At 40.0% G+C, this 27,803-nt stretch overlaps 1 protein-coding gene across 1 annotated transcript; it reads left to right on the top strand.

Moving 5' to 3' along the window:
- The first annotated feature begins 21 nt into the window (after nt 1–21).
- GLUD1 (glutamate dehydrogenase 1) lies at nt 22–27,803 on the top strand. The gene is made up of 13 exons (XM_035329694.1): nt 22–504; nt 10,597–10,677; nt 11,512–11,567; nt 12,443–12,506; nt 13,713–13,807; nt 18,323–18,502; nt 20,151–20,288; nt 20,870–21,007; nt 21,119–21,199; nt 22,021–22,144; nt 23,133–23,224; nt 25,790–25,852; nt 26,428–27,803. The coding sequence occupies exons 1-13, from the start codon at nt 96–98 to the stop codon at nt 26,545–26,547; spliced, it is 1,641 nt and encodes a 546-aa protein (XP_035185585.1). The 5' UTR covers nt 22–95; the 3' UTR covers nt 26,548–27,803.

The following is a 27,803-nucleotide window of genomic DNA, read 5'->3' as shown; positions in this document are numbered from 1 at the left end:
CCTCCCTCCCCGCGGCCGTTTAAAGGCGGCGGCGGCGGCGGCGCCCCCCGCCTCCCGGGGCAGCCCCGCACCGCGCTCGTCGCCCGGCCGCCGCTATGTACCGCTGCCTGGGCGAGCAGCTGGCCTCGCGCCTCGCCGCCACCGCCGGCTCCGAGCCAGCCGGGGCCGTGGTGGTGGCGGCGTGGGGCCGCGGCCGGTGCCCGCGGCGGCGCTACTGCGAGGCGGCGTCCCCGCGGCAGGAGGACGACCCCAACTTCTTCAAGATGGTGGAGGGCTTCTTCGACCGCGGCGCCAGCATCGTGGAGGACAAGCTGGTGGAGGGGCTGCGCACCCGCGAGAGCATGGAGGAGCGGCGGCACCGCGTCCGCGGCATCCTGCGCATCATCAAGCCCTGCAACCACGTGCTCAGCGTCTCCTTCCCCATCAAGCGCGACAACGGCGAGTGGGAGGTCATCGAGGGCTACCGGGCGCAGCACAGCCAGCACCGCACCCCCTGCAAGGGAGGTGAGACGCGGCCGCCGGGGGAGGGTGGGGGGGGACGGGCCAGCCCCTTGGCAGGACTTCCCCAAAATCCCGCCTTCCCGAAATCCTCGCGTCCCCGAGGTGGCTGCACGGCGAGCCCGGCCCTCGCCCCAAAGCGGCTGCCTCAGCCTCTGGGCTAACGGGGACGGGGCACCAGCACCGCGCCCGCTCGCAGCAGGGCCCGCAGGATCTCTGTGCAGCCGCTGTTGGCTCTGCCCCTGCCCCAGCCGGCTGTAAAACGCCGGTGCTCAGTGCCCTGCTGCCATGTCACCGCTGACGGGCAGCTTCCCCGTGCTGCTGCTCACAAACAAGCCCTTCTCCACACTGCCCGTGTTGCTCGGTGGCATAACAACAACATACGGCTGGGTGGCAGGCCAAGTAACGCGATACTGGTTAACACCCGATGGCTTCCCGTGGGTCCTGTCAGCATGGCTCAGAACTGGGAGAATGGTTATTCTCACAGCAAACAATTACAAAACGCTCCACAAAAGAAGCAGTTGGGTGATCGGATACCTTCTGTTCTGATCGTTACGTCTCTAAATCCTCACTAGAAATTCTTGATTAATTAGCATTTCTTATGCCCAGCTGCTCTGACACGGCAGCAAGCACTGCAGCACTCACAGAAGGCAAGGGCCCTGCCTGGTAGGCTGGTCCAAGACAGTTCCTTCAACCTAACATACTCCAGAATTTGCTCCTTGGTTCTATAGGCATCTGTACTTGGGATCTGAAATAAGAACGTAAAAAGTAAGTAACGGGGCTCTTGAGATGTTAGTCCTGCACAGAAAACGTCAAGGCAGTTAGAAATGACAGCTGAAGGAAACACCCGGTCTCAGCAGTTTGTTCTTCTCTTCCTGTGCCACTCCCCTCCATGGGTTTAGGGAAGGAATTGCAAATGATATTTCCTTTCCACTCTATTCAGTGCCGTGATCGTAAATGGATTTCACCTTCTAATGCTCTCTAGGAATCTGCTCCCTATCAGATGACAGGTCTGGCTTTGTAGTAAATTTAAATGGGACGTGAGATACATGTGTAGATGGACTGCTTGAGACCTGCTGTAAAAAAGGTGGGGGAAACTGGAATATTTCTTCTTAAACTGCAGAGAGAAGGGGTGGTAAAGATATTTCTGCATCCTTCTGGAATGCACCAAAAACTTAAGCTTTTATTTAAAAGTGATTTTTAAATTAAAATCTTAATAGATTCCACGGGGAAAAAAATCCAAAGCCCAGGGAAATGAAACTCAACCTCTTATTGTGGTATGAAACAGAAAAACTTGCTGAAGTAAGTGTCCTACATGCTGCGGAGTCCAGAGTATGATGCAAGTAAATCACACCAGCAAGAAACAGCAAGGGACATAAGGTCACCTTTTAAAAGAAGGGGGTGAGTTGGCATCTGGAAGGCTTTCAGAGCAGTAGGAGGAACACTGCTCCTACGTCTCCTCAGATGCAGACTTGGGAACTTTGGCTTTGTACTGCCTGAAAAGCAAAGCTTGATAAAATAAGATTCCACATACCAGATGCTTTTATGGACGTGTACTAAGAGCCTTCAGTTACTGCTAGGTAATTGCTAGCAAGTAGGTATGCTTTGTCATCTCTGTCACTCTTTTAAGGAGCATTGTACTTTAAACTCTCATCTCCTGTGTGTTCCTTGAGCTTTACATGTTGTATCAATTGTGATCGAATTTGGCTTTGCATCTTGAAGTGCATTTACAGAAAATGTACGTAGTATGCTTTTTATTAATAAACTGAAGAATAAGAGCTGCTGGCTGAAGAATGTGAAATACCACACTGTATGCAGCTTAGACAGAAGATGAAAGAGCACTTTGAGATTCATGTATGGGATGCAGGAAAGAGATGGGTTGGGTTTAGTCTTTTAAAGGTTGTCCTATTTTAATTGTGCTTCTTATTCCTTGATATGCATCTGTACCTAAATACTTCATAAGCGATTGTATATCTGCATAGCTTTTTGTGTGAGATAATTTACAGATTTAACCATGAACTAACCAAGAATTTGTACTGTAAATCAAATAAATTTTTGATAGAAATGCTCTAAACCTGGGGACAGCTCAATTAGTTGAGGAAACAGACTACATAAATACTTTACTAATTCTGCAGTTTATGCAGTACCTTTTATTTTCTACTAAATGTCAGTGTTGGTAGCTTAGCATCATAGCAGTTAGTCTGTTTCCTGCTGTTACCGATGTCATCCTCAATTTTTTTGCCTGCTCATTCTACCCTAGGGTGAAACTTCAATCCCTGCCTAGTAGTCCAGCCCCAATCTGTAAAGTGCCAAGGTTGATCTTTCTAAAGCAAGTTTAAAACGCACAAGTGCATGCAAATGATACCTGCTGGTGGAAATGGAGCCATTCCTTGACTACTGGTCCTTCTGTACCTTCTTTTCTGCTGTACTTTCAGTTGCCTGCAAGTAGACAGAACTCAAGTCAGCAGAGCAAGCGCTAGAAGAGGCTTGCTTTGAAAATAAGGGTCATGAGTGGAAGGCCTGATACAGACATGGAATGGCAGACCACATGGGCTGGGCTGGATTAAGGCAAAATCAAGATGAATCATAAATTTTTGCATAGCAAACCTTCTGTACTTTGATGGGAAAGTTGACTTATTTCTGTACAGGTATGATGCTCTTAATGCCCCAGATCTAACATTCTGATACACAGCTAACATAAACAGGAGATTATTTCATGGCTTACTTACCCGCCCTCCTCTCCCACCAAGCGGGTATAGAAACACAAGTCGACTCGATTGTGTCAGACACAGTTGTCGCTACACAGTAGTGCATGTGACTCTTCAATGGGTCCAGAGAAGTGCTTTTCAGGAAAACTGAGCACTATGTACTGAAATGTGCTTTGTTTTTAGATTATAACTTAAGTGTACCTTCCACATCATTGAGGGAACCTGGAAATAACATTTTCTGCATCTTGTGGCATCTTACCTATTTCTTTTTTAGAGAAAAGAATCCTTAATTCTGTTTTCAAGACCACAAACTTTTGCAACTCAGGAAGGTGGTGATTCTTCTTCTTTTGTTGTGCTTCTCTTCTGTGCTGTAGCTATCTTTACAAGATGGTCACGAATATACCCATTTAAGTAGTGGGTCTTGCAGCACACAAATCCAGGTTTTAAAGACTGTTTTCTGCAGTTTAGCAGTTTGCTGGACAGAAAATTAATTAGATGCCTCCTCATTCCTTTGAGAAGTTGGACAGGAGCAGTTTTCTTGCATGGTGGAACTCCACTTTCTTATGATCCAAGCTGAGTATTTGAGACTGGGCTGATGCTCAGTGGTAGCTGAAGTAATGTTATGGGTCAGATTATTCTTTCCCTTGCTTGTGTGGTGACTTGCGTGCTAGTGGCCAGCACTAACAGGAAACCACAGCTGCTCTTGTTCATTGCAGTGACAGCTGCCTGAAGAACTAAAACAAACCAAACAGGGTACAGGAAATGAGATGGCTGAATACAGATGACTCTGTTGAAAAGTACCCATGCAGTTCCTATTTAAAATAATGAGTCTTTGTAAATAATTTTATTGGGCTCTGTGAAAGGTATAAAACTGGTTAAGCTGCTTTCTCATGCAGCTGCTGACAACTGTTTCCATTCATAGGTCCATGTGAAAGACTAGATTAGTGAAAATAACCATTGTGCAAATACGAATAAGCTCATTGAGTTCCTACCTGCTCAGTAGTATGGAACTGATTCCATGTTTGCTAGGCAGCACTTACTGCAGGGATAAAGCTATTAAATGGTTTTAAAACTTTTTAAAGCCTTCCCATGTTAACTGACTGCCCAGTAGGTCTGTTATCAATGAAACAAAATCAATCAGAATTGGCAAACAGGCTAAGCTGCTGTTTATGCTCACCCAGATTGCCCTTGCAGAGTCTCAACTGCTTCCTCAGTTCAGAAAGACCTCAAAAATCATCTTTAGTTCCAGAGCAGATTTTGTCTGACTTAAATTTTTCTAGGGATTTTGAAAAACTTTGTCACGCGTCACTTCAAAAATCATGTTTACTATCGGTATTAAAATGCAGATACCATTTCATTTCCTTGGTTGACTGGAGGTGAATGGATCTGATTTTCTTTGTGGTTTTCAGCTGGTTAGTGGAAGGAGCTTTTTTCAGTATTACAAAAATTTCTAATCCTCTGGTTTTGGCTGTTTTTCTCCTGCCTATCAGAATTTCTCCTTCTCCCTTGATCTAAGTACATGCTAATGAGCTTCTTATTGCACAAGGTGACATTTTATTCATCTTACCCTTGCCACAGTTTTCCAGTTGCAGAGATCTATGGCTGATGCTAATCAGTGTCCAGTCACCAAATAGCTGCAGTTGTGCACGTGACCTTGTTTAAAACAGTATGCATACATGATGCTAACCTTGTCTGCAACAGAGCAGCACAGCCCCTTGTGTTGGCTTGGCTACCGTGACATAGCTTATTCCCCTTTGGGTCCCCTTTGGAAGTGGGGTTTTCACCCTTTAAGGGGTGAAAATGTAAGGTACCTTCACTTCCACAAGGCTGTGTTTATCTGGGATTGTTATGATGGCTTTTTTTTTTTTTTTTTTTATCATGCAGGAAAGTTCTGAGGGTCGTGTCTTTGACCCAGGGGTCTTAGAGGGTAAGATATAGAAGTGTATCTTAGCAGCCATATAAATGACAGAAGGGTAACCTAGACTATCAACAATCTGAAATAAACCATGGAAGCTGACCTAACTTTGAAGGAATTTGAGATGTGTACAGAAAAAAAGGTAATTAGCCTGTGATGGCTGAATACAGATGACTCTGTTGAAAAGTACCCACTTGCACCATTATAGCTAAAGCTTACACAAATGCCTTATTTTCACAAGTTTCTGTTTTCTTATTGCAGCCTACCAATAAATACTAGATATATAAATAAAATTAAAAAAAAAAAAAAGGATAAGAAATGGCTGGCCTATGCTATTGCCGTCCTTTTATAAACTAGTTAAAATTCTCAATGAGTCCTATCAGTTTGGGTTTTTGTCTCTAATACTCCTGCAGGAGGGTATGCCTTTCTCTTCTGGCTACAAACTGTTTCAGTCTCGGCTTTCTCATGTAATCAGCTCATACTGTTTGTGCAGTAGCCAGCTTTGTCCTTGATCTTAAATAGTTGTTTTCCCTTGCTACTGTTGGCTCCTTGTCTATTTATAGAGAGATCATACCTCTCAGCATTAGGCTTTCTGGATAAACACGTGCTGGGGGGGTGAGTAGGGGAACCTCTTGCATGATTGTCTCCCTCGTGTTCTCTGGGTCATCTGAGCAGGTGTTTTTTGCATCTGATTTGCATGCATTGCATCAGCTCCATCTTGTTAGGGAATAAACTCTTAAGCACAGCACAGTTTGCCTATTTCATGTCAGCACTGTGGTGGCTTATTGTTTTGTGGCTCCAATGGCATTTAAATTAGCCATGGCCGAACTGTTATTTCTGCCCTCTGCGCACACCCATGCACATGGTATTAATATCTGCATGGAAGCAATGTTGCCATATCTCTTTGTATCTGTCCTTAGTACTACCTTGTTCTGAGTGCAGCCGAATGAACAACCTCATCCTTTAGGTAGGGTTGAGGTAGTTCTGCAGGTGAGACCCTACTTCCTACCCATATTGTAGGTTCAGGTACTATGTGCCTCCCTGGTGGGGCCAGTACATACACAAAACTTGCCGTGTTCACATTTAAAAGTGCAAGATCTTACTAATGCCCCACAAGCTGTTTTCACAGTGTTCTCTGCATGGACTGAAATAAACGTACATGTATGTTTACGGTTACATTTCAAGTAACAGAACAGCTTTCTGAAGGCGCACAAGAAGCGGTAGGGTGAAGCGTTCTGTCTGGCTTGGTACCTTAGTGGTCACTGAGTGGAGACTCCTGGTTGTCAGAACGGTGGGACCTGTCCCTAGGGGAGCCTCTTTTGTGTCCCAGGTCGTAGCTGACTAATGCTGTATGTGAAGAAACAAATAACTTTATCTCCTCCCTTGGCAGTCAGTGAATTGAATTTAGGAATGAGTAATTCTTGTTGCCAATTATTGTACGATGCTCCTATTTTCCAGCACCGAATTACTCATCTGGCTTTGTTAGAGGTCTGCCTGGAGTTTGCTGGGTGGCGTGGGGAAGTTTCTCTCTGAGGCCCGCAAGACATGAGGAACCGGGGCTCACCGTGTTTTGCTTCCGTGTTGCTGTGGTAACGGTGTAATTTTGGGGCCCGGCTTGGGCTCCTTAGCGTAGGTAGGCACTGTTTGTCATCGCTGCGCTACAAGATCAGGCCATAAGGACACTAACTTACTCCAAGTGTGTGGTATTACATGGAGGCAGTCAGTAATCATCCTCCAAAAGTCGGTGGTTCTGTACGCTGCTTTTATAAGGAAGCATGACAAACGTACTGGAATCTGCACAACATAAAAGCTAGCCAGTTTTTGTTTTTAAATCCAAAGCCCCGTTACGTGCCTGTTAGTACAATCCTTAATAGAAACCAGCTGATTAACATGGTAACTCACTGTGATCACAGAACCCAAAACACAGTCATGCTGATAATTGCTGCTTTGACGTGTATTTCAAAAATACTGTGCCTCAGGTGCTCGGCTACCTCTTTTTGCAAAAGGGAAAACTAGTCCTTACAGCTAAGAATCTAAGCTTACATCATAAGCCAATTTTACTTTGAACAAAACAAGCGTTGGGCTCAGCGCAGGAGTTAACTGGGTGAAGTTCAGCTCCAAAATGGAGGTTATAAAATGGAAGCTTTAAAAGCCATGACAGTGCAGTGTGGTAGCAAAGCCCAAACTATACACTGACCAGTAATGGAACAACATTAAGATGAAAATAATTCTTCAGCTAGACTGTCTTGTGCTTAGAAAAACAAACTCAGGCTTCGCATGCTGTTTAACTTCGTGGGGTGTGGCAAGGAAAAAGAATTCTCAAGCAGAACAAGAATCTGTATGTTTTTCAGTGAAAAGTATTTTCCATGGCAGTGAGTCACACTGTAACTTGAGGCTTTCTTCAAACTATTTTGTCTAGCTAGCTAGCTGTAAAAGTCACAAGTTTCCAGAGACTTAACTATGTGGAACTTGCCAGGGTTTAAAAAACTACATTGCTGTGCAGTGGTGACTTTAATTGCTTATGTATTAAGAATCAAACAAAACAACGAATAAAACAGTACTTTATCTGTGGTCCATTTTTAGAATTGGGTTATTGAATGCATAGTAACACTGCCAAAAGAGCCATATTAATGCATGGCAATACTCTCCTCCTGCCAAATTAGGAAGCTGTCAAACTAAATTTCACTCATGTCCAAATAGAACAGAAATTAAGTCTTTTATCTGTGTGCATCCTCTCGCAGCTGGAATGTACAGCATTCTCAGATGCCTGGTTCTCATCAGTCCTAGCAGCGCAGCACAAATAACTTCCCTGTCAGAGGTGGGCCTCCTGTGGAAGGATTACAGTTCCTGAAAAACAGTAACTGGCTGAGCAGTGAAAAGGAATGAACTGCTAGCACATCTTAAATGCTATCCTATCCATCTGTGCCACAGAAGGCAGGAACGGCCTGTCACCTGTCAGGGAACCTGAAATCCACACCCTGAACTGCATCTGACATCGTAATACATGTTTTAGTGGCTAAACTGGAGTGAAGTGCCTAGCAAAGTCAACACGACTCTGAATTGGCTTGTCACCTACTTATGATAAGCCACCCAACAAGCCATTTCAATTAAAACTGTTTAAAGGACTATGAAAGAAGCTAAGTTGCTGGAAAAGGTAAAATTGCCCAGAAAAATGTAACTCAGCTGAAATCATTTTAATACTTTTGCTAGTGTTGGGACTTTTTCCCTAGTTTATTTGGTTTGAACATTTAATATTTATTACAAGAAAGTTTATAGCAACCTGTGACGATAATACAAGGAGATGGAGGTGTTTTGCACGTGTCTTGTTAAACTGCTGCTTGTTCACCTTTTCATGCACTGTCTTCCATACGAGGTGCAAAGGGACTGCTCTCACCTTTCGTATTTTGTTTCCCTGTTGAAATTGTACAGAATAGTTACCCCAAACTATTTCACCCCCCTAGTACTTTCCATATAGCCATAAACAACATCTTGTGTGCCTGCAGGAGTAGTTCTGTCACAGTTCTGGCAAAACTGCTTTGTGTACACAACTTGCTGAAGTCTGAATAAATATATGGGTTGAATCAATACACAGTGACCTAGTTCAGATGGGGCTGGTGGGGCAGAGTTCCTTTCTGCTCAGCATAAACTGGGGCTTTGGAGCTGGCTGGCTTGAGCAAGGCCTTCAGAGGAGCCCTGTTCTGAGCGTACCTGCTCAGCCAAGAGGGACCGCTGGCTCCAGGCAGGACGGTCAGTGCCACCAGTGGTGTTTGCTCTTGCTCAAGACTCGACAAAAAGCTAACTGCTCCTCTGAGCTAACTGATCAGTAAGACCGGTTAAATCATACGTTGTAACTTCCTGTTGGGTTGGGCTTTAATAGGTACCACATAGATTTCACACGTTACTTCCTGAGAGAAGGTTCTTGAAAGCCCAAACATTAACACCTTCACCGCTACCTAGGTCAGAAACCAGTGAATTCGCCTTTGGAGGCCACCCTTCCCCCATATACACACACAATTTAAATTCTGTTCCATGGAGGCATGGTCCTTTCTTTTGCTGATTGAAATCACCTAAGAAAGCAGAGCTGGGCTCTCAGCTTTATTTGAGCAGCACTCAGTTCCTCTGAAACTGGGATGGTTACCAGAGCATTCAGGACTGGCTTTCAGAGTGGCACAGTGCTTTAGTTTGGGTAATGTATGCTGGCCTTTTTTCAGTCCTGAGGGCCTGAATATGGTCTTCTCTTTACATAATAGGAAATTCGCAGTGCCTTGTCCTAGCATCTGAAGGACACTCTGTGCCTGCTACAATCCACTGTGCCACTTGGCTCAACCTACGGCCAAGGATTTGGGAAGTAGAGGGGGAAAGAATAAATCCATCAGGGCTCTGTTGTATGGTTAGTGATGTAGGAGAAGCTTGGATAGAAGCTAGCAAACAGCTGTAGGTTTGTTTGTTTGTTTGTTTGTTTTCTTTTGCTGCTGCCCCATAACTTTGGGCATTACGTTGCTTTTAAACTTCATATTTCGGCTTATGTGCCCTGTCAGTTTGGCTAAAAATATTTTCTGTTCTGCAACTACCTCCAGCATACATTAATTTTAGCTTTGAATTCAGTTGATTTATTGGACAGCTACAACCCAGTTTTAGAAGATGTGTAAGAGTCAGGCAGGTGGCAGATCTCTACTCGTGTGTAATCACTGTCTGCTGAGCTGCCTTGAAGGCAGTGATCACCCATTTTGCAACCTAGCTGCTATCAGACCACAATTTCAATTTGCATCTGGACCATTTGTCAGCACATGGTTCCAGTTCTGCTGGTGACTGAAAGCAGATGAAGGTGTGGGCTGGCTTCCGCATTGTATAGGGCGGGTGGCCCGCTCACACACGAGCTTGCTGGGGTAAAGTTATTCCATCAAAATGTTTAAAACAAATTTGAATTAAAGGAGCGGCTTGCAGCTCTCCGTTACGTGGCAGTGCCTAGCCGTCAGAGCCCTGAAGCAGCATACAGTTTTGTTGGACTGCAGCCATTGTGTTGCAAGGCTCATAACTTAACAGCAGCTTGCATTACTCTAGTAAGGAGATCTTGATTTTAACACACACAGGTAAGTTACGTTCAGGAACGTGGTTTGTCTTGTCTAAAAAATGAATGAAGTTCAAAGCTAAAGATCTTACATGTTGCTGATGAGCATTATAAGCCTCCCAAAAACTGCTCTGAGTTACCTCTCAGCTTGGCTTGTCTTTCTCTGAAGGAGCATGCATTTTTGCTCCAAGGTTGGTTGCTGCTTTTAAACTACTTCATACAGAATTGCTTGAGTCATGAAAGAATTAAGAAGAAAAGAATTAAGTAGAAAAATGGGTGACTGTTCTCAAAGTCCTGAAGCAAGAAAGTTCATGAATTGCGTCCTGGTCTAGAATTAACCTTCCCAATATATAAATGCCTGTGAAGTTGTTCAGTGAATTCCTTTTTTCCTCTTGTGTCTTTTGCAGGTATTCGTTATAGTTTGGATGTCAGTGTGGATGAAGTGAAAGCCTTAGCATCTCTAATGACATATAAATGTGCTGTTGTTGGTAAGTGATGATTTTTCAAGCAAGGATACAATCTTTAATTGCTATCTGTACTGATGTATTATACAGAAAAGCATCTGAAGGTTTAAATTAAGTGTTAGACACTAATCTGTGGTTCAAATACATAGCAAGTCAGGAAACGAGCATAGCAACCAAAATAATCACATATATTCCCTCTTCTGTTACTGTAGACACTTGAACCTGGATAAAGTTGCATTTTCATTTGGACAGTACAAATTCTGCTAGTTATTCCCCTGTAAAAGTACTGCTCCCTTAACTCAAATGTATGACAAACTTTGATTAAGAGGGGGCTAATTTTCAGGGGAACATTTTAGAGGCTGTAAAGGATTCAGGCTGGAGGTGTGGAGAGAGAGGAGGGATAAATTTCCTTTACAGACATAATGAAGTACAGGCTGCTAAACAGAATCTACACGTGCACTGATGGAAAACAAAATACTTCCTTGAGTATAGAGACACTTCACTTAGGACTTGTAAAACAATTTTTTGAGATGAAACAGTAAAATATATGCTGTAGAACTTGTTGCTTCTACAGGTGCTAAGTACAAAAGCTTGAAGTGTAGCAAGTTTAAATCATAAACTTTTGCATTTCAAAGGCCATTTTCAAGTTGCCCCTGAAAGATGTACCATTTTAGTAGAAGTACATAGATTGAGTTATAGCTTACACTTGTGAAGACCTAAATGCTACATGTGGCAAAAAAAAAAGAAGCAAATTCAGTGCAAAAATCAAAGATAAAAGCTATTTTCTCACACATATTACTGATGCGTTCTGCCTGTATTGTTGAAAAAGTAAAATTATTTTCCTTTGCATTCTTGTAGATGTGCCATTTGGTGGGGCAAAGGCTGGTGTCAAGATCAATCCCAAGAACTACACAGTAAGCTTAATCATAAACAAAAATCCTGTGAACTGTAGTACTGAAGCCAGCCAGTTTAAAAAGCTCTTCTAAGGGTGTTACTGACCTATTGAAACTTCCTGCCACTTCTGCCTCTGCAGAGGTTGAATTTAGCTTGTGCATGCAATAGGTACAAAATGATTTTTTTCAAAGGTGTTTCAAAGGTTGAATCCTTTGATTTAGTTGTTTGTTTTTTTTTCTTGGAAGTCAGAATACTACAAATAATTTGGATCCTGAATATTTTTAGGTTGTCATTGTTACTAAAGGCTTAAATTTAATTGTTCCAAGAGGAAAGTTAATGTTTTAGTTTATTTTTGACATCGTTTTATGCTCCATTAAACCTTTTAATGCAGTGTTCCAGTGTAAATACTAACTAACTTGGCTTATAAAAAGCTTTCTGCAGGCTTGCCTTCCTTTCCCAATTAAAATAATTTGTACAGGAAGGTATACTAGAATATGTACCAGATATTCTGAACTCAAAACTGTGTAAGGATTTGTGCAAAGTAATTCAACGGTGTTGATTACATAACCCACAGGCTGGCTACTGCTGTCGCTGGGTATAAATCTCTCACATAGGATATCAGATTTGTGTACTGGAAATGTCTGCACAGGTGGTTCTTACTGCACTGCACTCCTGACTTGTCACGGATCAGAATGTACAGAAAGAAAGTTGAACATTTCCTTGTGCTGTCTATATACCAAGGGGCTGTTAGGAAATGGCACATCAACTAGATTAACATATGAATCATCCTTCCTTCTAAAAGAAAAGGGCGTCTTTTTCTGCTTGGGTGTAAGTTTTAGCAAGTATTCATAAACACTAATGATTTCTTGTAATATTTATTGCATTTTCTTTATAGGACAATGAATTGGAAAAAATCACAAGAAGGTTTACCATGGAGCTGGCAAAAAAGGGTTTCATTGGTATGTTGCTTATGGACATAAGTTTTACTGCTAAAATTTGAGTCTGACTTATTGTACATCGGCAGGGTCAACTAGACACTATCCTTAAAATAATTGCATTTGAGAGCCGTAAATAATTTGGGTGTAATAGTTTCAGCAAAAAACTGCAAACTGAGTCATTGCTACTTAGTACCTCATAAAGGGAACTATATCTTAACCTTTTTCTGTGGTCTTTTGTGCCATGAAAAGCCACAAGAGCTGAGCTCGTAGGATCCAAAATGAATCACGTTTTTCTTAGAGACAGATTATAAAGTTGTGACCAAGTCTGTTGCAATTTTAATCTCTAATATCAAGCTGTTCACTGTAACCGTTCTGTGTAGTCTCAGTTGAGGCTTTTGGCAGGTATCTGAGGAAACAGAGGAAGGAAGATCCACCCAGAGAAAGTCGATGGCTTCACCCATGGCAACCACAGGCTGCAAGGGAAGCATAGTCGAGAACTATAGGTGCCTGTTGTAACAGAACCTGTGGTTGGTGCTATGTCCTTTTCACAAGCCTTTTCCAAATACTTAGAAAACAAATTTGTAGAGTCAGAATTGGACTTAAGATCATGCTGATCAAGGTCCTCAGATCTCAAATAGGTTGGGTAAATGCTCTATTTAGTTATGTAGAAAAACGGAATTTGCTTTTATTGCAGCAGATGTGTTAAAGTTACTTCAAAGGCTTAGTTTGTGAAGAAAGATGAAACTCTTTCTTGAAAGGACGGGTTAAATCAAGTATGTGCTACAATGCAATGGTTAGAGAGAGCCTATCTTAATTTTTTAAACCAAAAAAAATAACCAGAAACAATAAGGAAATTCTAATAAAAAATATATGGCATGGTATATAGAAATCGTACCTAGATATTGCCCTTTTTGCTACAACAGTGATCATAGAAAAAGTAAAATGACGGTTTTGATGCATTATCTTACTCTCACTGACAAACTGACTTTCACTTTACTGAATGCATTGTGTGAAAAGTTGGAGGTTTTGACAGTGTTATACAAATGTGTGATGTAACGTTTAAAACTGAACTGAACCCAGAAGAAGCAATTCCTTGAATAATGAACTGAGGATTAAACAAGAAGACAGTCCCCCTCTGCCAAGCCCTGCTTCATTCCCAAGGGAATGATGTTTGAAGATAACTGTTCATGTTGGTTCCCTAAAAGCTATTTTTGCTGTTGCCAACAGGTCCTGGAGTTGATGTGCCTGCTCCTGATATGAGCACAGGGGAAAGGGAGATGTCCTGGATTGCTGACACCTATGCCAGTACAATAGGACACTATGTAAGTTTTGAGCAGAGGCTTTGAAGTAGAAAAGCTTTTTCAATCTTTGCCAAAGTGCTTTTATCTAGAAATTTATTATTACACTGCTTAATCATATAATGGTATTTGATTATGTGGATCTAAATACATTCTCAACAACTGTAACAGCTTAATTGATATGAGTTTTTTAGGGTACAATCGGAAAAAAACAACTCTTAAGGTTAATCTTTTTTATATTTGGCTTAAATTAAGTTTGTCTGGTCCCATACTGATTGCAACCATTCAGCAAAGGGATTATACCTTTTTTAAAAGTCTCAGACTAAGATTTTTTTTGTTTCTACCATTTTGCCCTGTTTTTTCATTAGTACTGTAATTACCATTTTGTGTTTGCTAAATGATGGTTTAATAATAGTTGGTATAATCTTAAAGTACTGACATCTCTCACTTGCAGACTACTGAATTTACAAGTTTCATTAAATAAATGCTGATTTTGTGCACTCAAGAGACCATGTAAGTTCTCACTTACTGGTGTAACATAGTAAAAAATGTTTTTAAGTCTGCGAAAATGAATTTTTAATTATAGCCCATTATTCGACCTTTGTCCTTATATTGCTTAGTAGGTTATTTGTACCTGCGTTGCCTGTACCAAAACCATGACTGTTGACCAAGCAAATACTTATATTATATACTTCTGACAGATGGAACAGAAAAATGTATTTTGGACAACTTCTTAACACTACTGTCATGCTATCTAATCCTTCTAGCTTGCCTTTCAGACATTTCCTGCTACTTCAGCAGGTCATACTTTCCTAAGAATCTTACATAGTTTCGTATTAGGGTGTAAATATGCTAAGCTATTGCATGTTTGCCTAATCCAGGTCATTTTGAATTGTAAAGATGCTTTTTTTTTTCACATTCTGCAGTTACTTCTGAAAGTTTCTCAGAAGTACAGCAGGGTTTATACTCCTAGTAGCAAGGCATTAGAGCCACCAGACACGTATTTCTCTGTGGCAAGCCCGTACGAGACAAGTCTGCCTCTCCTGAGAGAGCAGTCTCTTGGCAGAATATTAGTCTTGTGTTGTCAGTTGCCTTCAACAAGAGGAGGAGGGGATGGCATGCTTTATTCTAGGTCTGAAATACAATCTGAAGTATGTTGCGGGAGGGGGAGGAGTGAATGATTGAGGAATAGGCTGTTTGCTTGCTGATTAGTCAAGTTAAATAGCGTGTGCATAGAGCTGTTGGGGAAATTAGTCTGAGACATTTACCTGCCTTTTGTTATATTCACATATGTAAATCTTATTTAAAACTGTAAGCTTGATAAAAAGCCAAAAATATAACTTCAGAAAGACGTAAAGGTGCAAAGCAGCAACTTGCTCCCCAGCCATAACTTAACATTCCGACATCTGAGAAAACTACCGCCTCAAGGCACTCTAAGTTTTAATATTTAACTCCTCGCACTAAAATGCATATTTCACTGTGATTCAATAGTGTTGCTGTATTAAAAGAGACATGGAAGGCTTGCAGCACACATCATGGTTAAATTTTTGCTGTATATTTTAATAGTCAGTTCACGTACAGTTGTGTATTCATTTTAAATAGGGTCAAAAACTAAATGCTCATCCAGGAAAAGATGTTTAAATGGCTGAATTTCTTATACTTTCCACTGTGTCATCTCAGCTTATGTAGTCCTACACAAGTACACGTCACTGAAGAAAGCAGCTACTGAAGATAAAATCACATCTGAATTATGCTACATCTTTTATTCCTAGCTTCTCCTTGCATGTCAGTGTGCTTATTCTTGAACAAAACCACTTGAGAGGATTTAGATAATTTCTTTCAGAAAAGTGGATTAGAATTGAAATAATAAGGAAAAATTAAATCAAGGTAACTTAATTTTGTTGACTGCGTGAGAGAACAGCAGCCACAGTGGGACTCATAAGCTTTTGTGGAAAATGAGCAGGTGTAGAGAAGGAATGTGAGACCTCTGCGTGGCTGCAAAAAAGTGGGATAATCTGTCAAAAGTAGTCTGTAGAGGAGTATATTTCAGGTAAGTATCTGGCTGAGACACAAAGAACAAAAGTGAAGGTGACTAAGGAACTACACAAGTATATAAAGGTGATTATGAGGGAAGGTGGGGAAAGCAAGCCAAGAGGGGAAAAAAAGGACTATTGAATAAAACAGAAGCTAACCATAACTGAGAGAAAAGGTGGAAGCTATGCAAGGGACTACGTTTACTTGGGTGGAAACATAACTCTTTGGTGAGAGGGAGCTATCTGAAAAATCTACAGACCTGATGAATCAGCATGGTTGCACACAGATGTGCTTAGGGAACTTGAAGTGGAAAGGAAAAGTCAGATAAGAGATAAACAGATAGGGAAAGTCTGCTTGAAACCTAACATATGAAGGCTCGAAGCTGGAGAAACAAGCAGAGCATTACTGCAGCATTGAAGAGGGTTAAGAACCAAGCAAAAGTTCAGAGTGGCTGAACTTCACCAGCTAAGTTCAAAGACTAATGCAGAAGTCTCTAATGATAGCCATAAGCCATTTTACCAGCTTCTTATTAAAAACCATGGTCTTACTTTTGTGCTGAGATTTGCTTTTTTTTAATCGACTTAAAAGCAAAGTTTTCAGGACTCCAACATCAAATGTGGTTTGCGTTATGTGACTTTAAGAGGTTTGGGACCTGCCCTTAGCTCATGCTCTGTTTTCTTGTCAAACCATGCAAGTCTTTAATAACTACCATGTTAACCGTTCCAGAAAATCCATCCTGAGTTACTGGATTGCTGAATGGAATATGGCTAAAGTTTTTGATTAAATTCATCCTCGCCCCTCTTCTGTACTTCCTGTCTTAGTAGTTAGTCAGTTTGATATAACATTTGAAGGGACTTAAATACATTATTGTATATGATAGAAAGCTATTATTTCTTCTAGTCTTTAGCATGCAGTTCTATTATTTATAAAGAATACTTTCTCCCCCTTGAGTGCACAAAGGCTAAAAACGTGTTTTCAGTCCAAAGAACAGAATGAAAACGTGGTAATACTGGGAGCACCTCACCCAAGTTGTTTCCAGCAAACCACCACCACAGGTCTTGTTTTGGATATACCACCAGAGGGAGCATACATACAGCTTAGTCAGAGAAACGCAGCTATGTTTTGGGAATTAGGAATTGCGTGTCAAGTCCACCATTCCTTTTATTGCTTTTAAAGGGGGGCAGTTAGAGCTTATGTTTACCTCACTCTTATTTTCAAACAGTAAGTAGTTCTACAACTGATACCTTGGAAATGGGTATTAGTGTTGCTCAAGATTGGTAGATCTCACTGTAACTGTAAATGCCCAAACACATAGCTAGTACACAAAGGCTACATATTCAAAAGAGAGAAAATAAGTAGTTCTACTTTCCATTATGGCCCTAGCTGTCTCCTACCATTCCGCCTCCGCTTATTTTTGTCTGTTCCTTTCCTTCCTCTCACCAACCATCTTGCACTCAGACCACTGGCATGCAAACATTTGGCACAAGTAATGGAGAGGAGGGAGCCTCCCAGTGACTACGCTGCTGGTGGAATAGAAACCCATCCGGCTGCTGGCAGACTCATTTCAGTGGATTCCCTTTCATCCCTACTCTTTCACTTGCATCGGGTGCCAAGGCACTGTCTGACTGTGCTCCGAGGGTGTGGGAACATGGGAACCGGCAGTGACAGAAGAGCGAGGCCCAAGCAGTGTCTAGTCTGGGAGAAGTTTTTTCAAATTACTAATTTCAATTGAAAAGTTAGTCTGATTTTACATAGTCTGTTTTTTCTTGGGTAGCCATCTAGCATGTATAAAGCAGTAGTCTTGACTGTATATACTGTGTTTCTGAATAAAAGCAGTCAATGCATGTGCTTCTTTCCCGAAGTAAAAGCAGTAAATGATTATCTGACTTCTCCTGTGTGACCCTTAGACTGTATATTTTCCTCTGAGATCAAATATCCATGTATTCTAACAACAGGAAGGTATTAGGCCTGTGTTGTAGCTTCTAAAAAACTGATTTTGTTATTAAGGAACACTAAACAATGTTTATAGATGATGAAACAGCTTTAGCTGTGACCAGACAAAGGATATGTCTGAGCCTTTTGAAAGACTGAAATGTCAAGCATAATGATGGAAAGTATATGGCTGTAATAGGAGCAAACATTGAGAAACACTTCCCTCAGAGCTCTTTGATTTACCAAAGGTCTGCTGTGGGTTAACTGTGCACTAAAGATGGCACCATAATCAACTGCAGATTTAAGTTAACAAATCCTTTAATGTACAGAAAAGTTGCAGAATGTACCCAGTGTTGCGTTATGTAACTTTTCTGACATCTGCAAGAGTACTTCTGAGATGCTGGCCATACAAGCTCAGGAAGGAAATTGACTTTACAAACTGAATGTATGTGAACTATATCATGTACCAACTCCTACAATACCTGTTGTCCTGTCCCTGAAGCGTACAAAATTTCCTGTTCCAGCTGTTCTTTGATTACTCCCATAACTCACAAGTCCTTCCCTGTTTTACAGGATATTAACGCACATGCATGTGTAACTGGCAAACCCATCAGCCAGGGTGGGATCCACGGGCGTATATCTGCAACTGGTCGTGGTCTCTTCCACGGTATTGAAAATTTCATCAATGAGGCATCGTATATGAGTATATTAGGAATGACTCCGGGATTCGGGGATAAAACATTTGCTGTTCAGGTAACTATTTTTCCTTCAACTGCAGGGAAAAAGTGGAAAAGAAAGTTCCAGTGGAGCTACATTGAAAAAGGGTTGTAGCAATAAACTCTGTTAGGGTTTTCTGACTTTCAAGTTAACCTTTACTCCTTAAGTTTAGAAATGCTTTTCAAGCAACATAGGTGCCCTTTATTTTGGACTATTTTATAAAAACCAAACCTTCAATTGCACTCTATGGGTACAAAGCCAAATCTCCAGTCTTTAGAAACAAAGACTGCAAAGAGCGAAGTGAAATAGATTACAGGGGTTCCTTAAACTTAAGTCATCGCACACTTTTTAGTGAGGTACGACACTGATTCTACCTACACAAAAGTTTTTGCACCCTTTTTGAATTAAAGAATTAGGAAGAGAATGAAGTTACTGTTCTACTATGGAATAAGTAGTTGGAGAAGCAGAAACCAACACCTTATCCTAAAATTGTAGGGTTGAATTTACCTCGTGGTGTTGGTGCTCATAAAAATTCCCAAGTCTCTAATTTATGTAGTTGAGTTTTTAAAGGATTTGGTATACAGTAACACATAATTCTTAAGATTTCAAAGAAATAACTCATTCTATTCATCAGCTTTGAAAAGAAAGTTAAATCAAGGATTTAAGGGATTGCTTTGAGTTGTCTTTAGTACCAATGCACTGGTTCTTAGAAATACAGTAATTGTAACCTCCAAGTTGTCCTCTAGTTAACCAGTGGACTCAGACAAACATCTCTGCCCTGCACTGACGCAGCAGGACGCTCTCTCCCTGTACTTAGGCATGCTCATGCTTGGCAGAGGGCTAACCGACAGGCACTTAAACGTAACTCAGACTGAAACTGTGGCCAAAAAAATAACTGAAAATTCATCTGGGAAAACAAAGCCAGCATTGCAAACAGACCTTGTGCATGATGAACTGCATCAAAGTTTTCTTCTAATATATATATATATATATAAATTGTAAACATAATTGAAGTAAGTTTTACTGGAATTTCATATTCAGCTTTTTTTCAGCATGTAACCTTTCTACAAATTTTACATGGATTGTGTGACCTTTTGGTCTTTGGCTTTTGCTTCCAGAAGGTTAAAAATGGCTTAGAACTAGTGTGTGTTTGTTTTTTACTGGGAGGGATGTAGGAAATGCTAATGAAATACAAGGTTATCTAAACTTGGTTTTGAATTGGACAGCATCAGAAATTGATTAGAAATGACATACCTTCCTGCTAGTTCATATGTCCTAATGTGAAAACTTACATTGTTTTATAGTTGTTGGCCTGCATGTTAGTCAAAACTCAGAGTTGTTATAGAAAAATCCATGAATCCCTTTAAGACCATAGTAGTTATAGAATACATATTGGTAATGTTCCTGTGTTGATAAACATCCTTTTTTATTTTCATAGTAATGTTGACACTTCTCTTTCCCGTATAAAGAACTTAGCAAAACTGCATTGCCAGCTACGATGTATAGTTTCTACAATGCTGTTCATGCCAGTAACGTATGTAGATGTTTTCCATCTTTCCTGTACGCATCATCTAATGCTAGGACATACCAACAGAGAGCTCTTTAAAGCTATGTAATCCCTAGCAATAATCATCATTTTAGCGGAAAGGCTAACTACTTTTCCTTTTTCTCTTTTCACATTCAGGGATTTGGTAACGTGGGCTTGCATTCTATGAGATACTTGCATCGGTTTGGAGCAAAATGCGTTGCTGTTGGAGAATTTAATGGTTCTATCTGGAATCCTGATGGAATTGACCCAAAGGAACTAGAAGATTACAAATTGGTAAGAAATTTAGCTGGTGGTTAGCAGAAATTGTTTCATTTTTTTGCCAGCTCTGCATGCACACAGCATGACTATAGACGGGTTCTATACGTAATATTTAAATGATGCTGCAATTAGTACTTCAAAAAATGGTGCAGGAACATTGATTCTTCTGGCATTCTCCTCATCCCCGCTATGAATGTAGGTGGTAAATGCTAACTGAGTTTATGGCTTTGGCTGTTTGTTTGGTTTATAATGTTGTACATTTTTTACCCTTTGAGCTGACTCCCAAAGAAATGGCAAGGGATTGCATGCACGTGGATTAATTATTTTGGTTTCAGAACTGAAGTTCATTATTATTTTGCCTTTCTTATGAGTAAACTAGGAGGCGTGTCACAAGAAACCAGGGGAGGGAGGTTTCTGGAAGATGGCTGTCTTGAGAATCAGGCACATAGATGCTTAAAAGTGCACTCTTTCTGCTTCTGTCAGATGTTTCTGTACTGATGCTTCTCCTTTCTTTCTCTTGCTTGCAAAGTTGGAAGAAGGAATGGGAGTAAAATGAGTACACACTAAAATCACTCTGGTTTGTTTCCTTCCAACAGCAACATGGGACAATCATGGGCTTCCCTAAAGCACAGACACTTGAGGGCAGTATTCTGGAAACAGACTGTGACATTCTCATCCCTGCTGCCAGTGAAAAGCAGTTGACTAAGGCCAATGCTCACAAGGTCAAAGCAAAAGTAAGTTGGAGAGCGCAAATGCAAATGAGAAGTAGAAAAGGCCAGTTTAAATGCTGGCATTCAATGATTAGTATGAACAGAAACATATTTCTATTTATTTATTTTTTTCAGATTATTGCTGAAGGTGCCAATGGGCCTACGACTCCTGAAGCTGACAAAATCTTCTTGGAGAGGAATATCATGGTTATTCCTGTAAGATTTTATTATGACCTTTGATTTTCATTACAGGGTAATATTTCTGTAAACTGTAGCAAGACATTGTTTATTGAGAGAATGAATAAAAATCTTCAGAGTACTGTTTAACAACTGATACCTTGGAAATGGGTATTAGTGTTGCTCAAGATTGGTAGATCTCACTGTAACTGTAAATGCCCAAACACATAGCTAGTACACAAAGGCTACATATTCAAAAGAGAGAAAATTCACAGTTACTTCTTGAATCTGTAGTTTTGCCTGTTGAACTATTACCTGATACTTGGTCAACTAAACAGTCTACTAAACTAAGAAGGAAGGCAGAGTAAATATACTGGGCAGTTTGTAAACCTCAGGGTCTACAAGTGGTGCTCTGACGGAATTGTTTATTGCAGATTGTATAGAGTAAGTGTTTGCACAGAGAGGTTATTTTGAAGAATAAGATCTAAAAGTGTAACAATATTCTTTTCCCAGAGGAAGGACGTCCTGATAAGAGAGAAGAGATAGAAAAAGTGGCTGATCTTCTAACTCATTTGACATAGCCAAAGAAGCGTAATTTTCTTCATTAAAAATTTGTGCTAAAATAGTCGAGCACACCTGAACTTCAGATCTTCTGAAGTCACATTTTCTTTTAAATCAGAAGAAGTAATCTTGAGACACCAGAAGAAAGAAGATAAATGTTTTCATGTAGGAATACTATCTGGATTGTCTTCTGTATTGCGGTTTAAATTTGTACATAACACTCTTGCTTTCTTTTCTGTAATACAATAGAGTTGTCTATCACACGGTAACACTTCAAGACATGTACTATTTCTTTGCAGGATCTTTACCTGAATGCAGGTGGTGTAACGGTATCCTATTTTGAGTGGCTGAAAAACTTGAACCACGTCAGCTATGGTCGCCTGACTTTTAAATATGAAAGGGATTCAAACTACCACTTGCTCAGTAAGTGCTCCTTCTGCTTTTACTCCCTGTCTAGTTGATAGATTGAAACAGTAAACACCAAATGTGGGAGAAATGAGTATAGAGCTTATTTTAAATTTGCCTTAGTTTCCTGTAAGTCTATTATTGCTGCATATTGAAGAGAAGAGGAGATTTGATAGGGTGACCGAATTGCAACTCGAATGAGGATAAACGGTTACTTCAGTTATCTTGTAATTCATTAAGTGATGGCTTCCCTCAGTTTTGTGAAAATACTGAACTCACTTTATGAACTTGTCAATTTATTACTTAACAAATGTCTTTCTGCTGTATACGTGGTATTTGAAGAATATTCCAAGTTTGAGTAACTTGACATCTGAGTTTTTTTAAATACAGCCTTTTCTTGTAAATGACACCTTCCAAGGTTTTTCTGAAGTGGTTGAGGGTTCTGGTAATTCTAGTTAAAATCCCTTTCTTACCTTTAAGATTATTTTCTGAAATACTCTGTTGGTTTATGAGACCTTATTAATTATATTTCAAGAATGAAGATGAAATAATGACTAATTCAAAATAGCAAAGCATTTCTGATGTCCTAAGGAAAAAAATGCTAAAATTACACTTCTTTTTTGTAGTGATATGGGGTAATTGATAGCTTTAACCTCAAGAAATATTGTGTCTAAGGCTATTTGTCAAGTTATGAATGTTGATACAGATTGCTTTTGTCAACTTTATGAATTCAGTGAGGTGGGATAAACAAAACCCAGTCGCTTGCCACACAAAATGGTCCTGTAAGAATTTTACTACTAATATTGGAGGAATTCCCCTCCATATAAAAATTAGAATCAACATCTTCCCTGTTTCACAGGAGACAAAATTAAGATGACCCTTCTCTCATCCTAGCCGCTATAATCTGCATTTCATGCCATGGAATGCTAGAAATCTTGGGGACAACTAATTTTGTTAGAAGTTGTCCTTTTCTTGTCTATTACATTTCCTCTTCATTCCTTTCTAGTGTCTGTCCAGGAAAGCTTGGAGAGAAAATTTGGGAAACATGGTGGAACTATACCAGTTGTGCCTACAGCAGAATTTCAGGATAGGATATCAGTAAGTAGATGCTGTGGGTTTGCTTGTTTGTTTTTACAGTTATGATACTAGGATACATCTACATAACAGCAATCAAAATTTCACCTTTCTAGCTATCGTGGAGGCTTTTGCCCCACGGTATTAGCACACAGTTAGCTAGGTGGCCAAACAATTAAAGGAAGCAAGTGATCTGAACTAAGGAATACGGGAAGTAAGCTATTTTTATTTACTTAAGCCCTTGCAACATATCTCCAATATTGTTAAAAAACTGCAGTTTTAATACAGACCCATTTCGTATTTGTAACTGCTTTGTAGTGTCAGATTGACATTTAAAATACTGTCCTGGTTTTGGCTGGGATAGAGTTAATTTTCTTCATTGTCGCTAGGTGCTGAGGCATAGTGCTGTGTTTTAGATTTAAGATGATAATATTGATAACAATATTATTTTAGTTATTACTGAGCAGTGCTTACACCAATCTATTATACAAGTATCAAATACAGCCTCTTTTTGTGCAGTAACACTAGAAATTTGTATGTTTTTATATGTATTATCATCTCAGACTCAGGAGGAGTTAATCAACAGAGAATTGCACACTGCTGTTCACACAGCAGTCAGTTACTTTAATGAACTCCATTATCTATGGTTCAGGTGGAGATATGAGTTTGTTTTTTAATTGGGGATAGTTGAGGATGATTCTTTTTTGCAGGGTAGTAAGGAGATTTTTCCTGAAGCTTTTGTTCCCTATGACATTCTTTATATTTCTACTGGCTAAGTTAATAAATACATAGATTCAATAATGTCTTTGATTCCTGGCTATCAAAGATTATCAAGCTTTTATAGTGGGAAATTCTGCTTCAAACACTACCAGAATTTGTTTTAGAAATTTTGTAGGTAGAGGTTGCCTGGATATCCAAACAGCTTTCAATAAGATCCCATACCACAGACAGATTCATATGCTGTTTCTGTAACTCCAGGGTAATACAGACAAGAGCTGACTGAAAAATTGTAGAATGTTCCTCTAAGACTTGGATTAACAGGCAAAAAAATAAAAACCAAGGTGAAGTTTAGTGTTATCTAATGGGTAACAACATGCAGTGGGAATTTTTTTATGCAAAATAATAGGTTGTAAGCTCATTTGTATGTATTTGCATTCCGAAGGAATATCTGGAGGTAATGACAAAACATAAGTTTAGAAAGCCACAGCAATCAAAAAGCAAATCCAGTTTTAGGAACTGCTCTGAAAGGAAAAGGAGGAGACTAACTGTAATGATGCCATAATAAAAATCCAGAGCGCGTCTGCCTTCTCAGTCATGCATGCCATGTTTGGTCTCTATCTTAAAACACTGTAATGGGGAAAGAGGTCAGAAAAACAATCCAAGATACAAAAGCTCCTCATACATGGGACAACAAACTAACCTAGGCCCTATTGGCCTGAAATAGTCTGAGGATGGAGATTAATCTATAAAATGAAAGGTGTGAAAATGGATGGATAAGAATAGAGCCATCACTGGAAGGAAGAGCAAACAAGAATAAGGTGCTGTTAAAGAAAACCAGTGGAGGGAGATTCAGGGTGAAGAAAAGGGACGATTCGTAGCACAACAGACAGTTAAGCTGTAGAATACCTTGCTGAGGGGTGTACAGAAACTAGAAGGGACAGTTTGTTTTTTGGTGGGTGTTTTTTGTTTGATTTTGTTTTTTAAACGCAAGTTCAGGAGAAGATCAGACAAATAACTGGGGAAAAAATCCAATAAATGACAGAAGCACTAAGCCATCCTTTCTCAGGAAGAATTAAGGGGAAGTACATGTAACCTTGGTCTACTGCCAGATGATAGAATTAGACCTTTAGCCTGATCCAGTAGGGTGCTACCATTCTCAAAAACATTAGACTGAATGAGTAGCATGGTAAATAGGTGCAGTGGCATAAAGTGATTGCTGTGATCTCTTCAAGAGAAGCCCAAGAAACTGGTCTAGGAATTCGTTCATCTAAACCAAATTGGTATTTGAAGGAAAGCATGCACTCTGTGAATCCAAATCCCCATTATTGTAAGTGACAACAGTGAGGATGATGGAACATGGAAGGTGATGCTCAGCCTGAATTGGGATGACTATCTTCAATTATTTATTGTTCAGTGTATTTAAATGCTAATGGGAACCAAGTGGTTCTGGAGTTGCACAGGGCTATGACGCTGCATATATGAACTGGGGATCCACACCCTTCCTAAAACCTGTCTTCAGAATAATTGCAATAACTTCTACAGGTTGACTTCTGAGAGCTTTTTTGCTTAACATTTACTGCGTGTTTTGAAGGCTGAAAGCAGTAGTGACAACATCCCTAGAAATGCTAGCATCACGCCTCTGGAAACCAGACTTCAGTGACTTACACCTAAGGTTTCATGATTGAATTGACTGTAATTAGCACTTAAGTAACACACTATAGGCAGTTCAGTTTGTCTTGCACCAGTCATTAGAAGAAAATGAGAGCAAGCTTCAAGTAATTATTGGACTCCTATCCATTGTTTCAAATATATGACTGATACCTTTCTATCCATTAGATTAAATCCTAATTTTATTCTGTGTTGTTGCAGGGTGCATCTGAGAAGGATATTGTCCACTCTGGGTTGGCTTATACAATGGAGCGTTCTGCTCGGGTAAATGTTGCTTTAATAAACATACTTACAGGAAGAACTTAATGTGGCCTAGTGACATACACACAGTTCGTGGCAGTGGATGTCACTGATTCTGAAATATTTGTTCTGTGCAAGGGTGGCCGAGTTTCACCAGGCATAGAAAACAGACTAACACATATCAGGAAGTATTTTCTGGAAGAAGCTATAGTAATCAGAAACATATTAGTTGGCTTCTTGTACCCAAGATAAATACTTCAGAGTGCTGTACTTTGCCATCAGCAGTTTTAGATTTCTCTCTTTATGCAGTACTTCTAATTAGTGGGGTAAAAACTATTGGAAACTTGGTCGCGTCCTGTATCTGAGGTACACACGGATCCAAGACCTGATAAAAACCAACAGAAATCTGGGAAAGATTTGGTTCCTTTTTAGATCTCAGACAGAGATAATGGAGAAATTCTACACATGATCCTTAAAGAAGCTGAGCTCTAACACCAGTGTAGTAGCTCTTCCAATCCTATTTTCATCCTGTAAGCAAAATCTAGTGTAGTTCCTATGGAGAAACTTGCAACAATCTCACAGAAGTTTTTCCGTTTCAGCAAATCATGCGGACTGCCATGAAGTACAACTTGGGTCTGGACCTGAGAACAGCTGCCTATGTCAATGCGATTGAGAAAGTCTTCAAAGTCTACAATGAGGCTGGCCTGACCTTTACATAAGCAGGCCGTCACTGCTCCTTGTTGTATCCCATCCCTCTTGCCGTAAATGTACCCTCTTCTTGGAAAAGCTTATCACACGTTTACATGTAACCACAAAAATTTCTTTTCTTCTGACATTATAGTGGATTCTATTCTCAATTAGTTTCAGTCCAAACTAGTCTTTTTTTTTTTTTTTTTTTTTTTACAATAAAACCCCATGGATTAGGAAATTGTATACAAGCATGTATCTGAAGGTAACAGTTCATCTGCACTTGTGGGGGCCATTCTGAGTATTTCACCTACAAAGCAAAATGGTACATTTTGTGTGTGAACGAGTGGTCTTGCCACCTGAGCCACTTCTCAAACTTCAAATCAGATACTGTACTAGATGAGCACTTAGCTCATTATTACTTCATGCACTTTTGTTTAATGTAATTTTAGCTTTGGCACTTTCAATAAGGCCTTGTATGATCAATGCTATTGCATTGTCAGAGGAAGAATTGGCCTCTAGCAGGGATTAACTTTGATAGGAGTCTAATTTTTATTTGTAGTAAAGCTTCAGGCCTGGTTCTCTTTAGGCAATGTTTTTTCTTTACTGTGCTGCTGTTATAGGACTGCATTTTATTGCTTGTTCAAGCTAGCTTGACCATCACCATGAAGTATATGTAGAGTCAACAAACTAATATTTTTATAAGCTGAAACTATCAAGCAACTCTAGTTACATTTTTAAAATCAAGCTTTATGTAATTATTCTGACTACAGGTTTTCTTTTTTTTTTTTTAAGGGATAGTTTGAATTTTGGTAAGCAATCATACCTAGGTTTTTAGCATTTGTTTTCACTCTTTTCCTTTTGGAGGCTTTTTGAAAATTAGATGTTGCCTCAGTGAACAACTATAGTGAAATTGAACCCAGAAGTTATTGGCCAAACTACGGAGGAGCTAAAATGCTGCTATAAACTTAATCCACTGTCTTAACACATAGCCTTCTTTCTTTTGGGTCATCAGAAGATCTCTAAAGTTTTGTTTTGAACATATTCGAATATGACAAAATGGACCTCAACACAATATTGTGTCAAGCACAGTTCTTAAAGTTCAAGGCTTTTGTCCAGTGGCATCCCCTTGAAGTGCCAGATGTTATTTATATAATTAATGTTTTTTTTAAGAAAGACAACTAGTCCCTCCCAGAAACTCATGCTTTTTTCTATCTACTTTGTAACTGCATGACATAACATGGAGAGAAGAGCAGTTATTAAAAAAAAGTTGACCTTTCCAAACCTA

This window comes from Oxyura jamaicensis, chromosome 6 (genome assembly GCF_011077185.1).
Source record: "Oxyura jamaicensis isolate SHBP4307 breed ruddy duck chromosome 6, BPBGC_Ojam_1.0, whole genome shotgun sequence".
In the NCBI taxonomy this organism is placed as follows: Eukaryota; Metazoa; Chordata; class Aves; order Anseriformes; family Anatidae; genus Oxyura; species Oxyura jamaicensis.
The sequence above is the reverse complement of the archived record's forward strand: the minus strand, read 5'-3'. Positions and strand labels throughout refer to the sequence as shown.

Bases quoted from the DNA above. Each gene is read 5' to 3' on its own strand.
- GLUD1 (XM_035329694.1), top strand. From the start codon at position 96: ATGTACCGCTGCCTGGGCGAGCAGCTGGCCTCGCGCCTCGCCGCCACC. The intron at 505-10,596 runs GTGAGACGCGGC...TGTCTTTTGCAG, and splicing joins CCGCACCCCCTGCAAGGGAG to GTATTCGTTATAGTTTGGAT. The intron at 11,568-12,442 runs GTAAGCTTAATC...TTTTCTTTATAG, and splicing joins TCAATCCCAAGAACTACACA to GACAATGAATTGGAAAAAAT.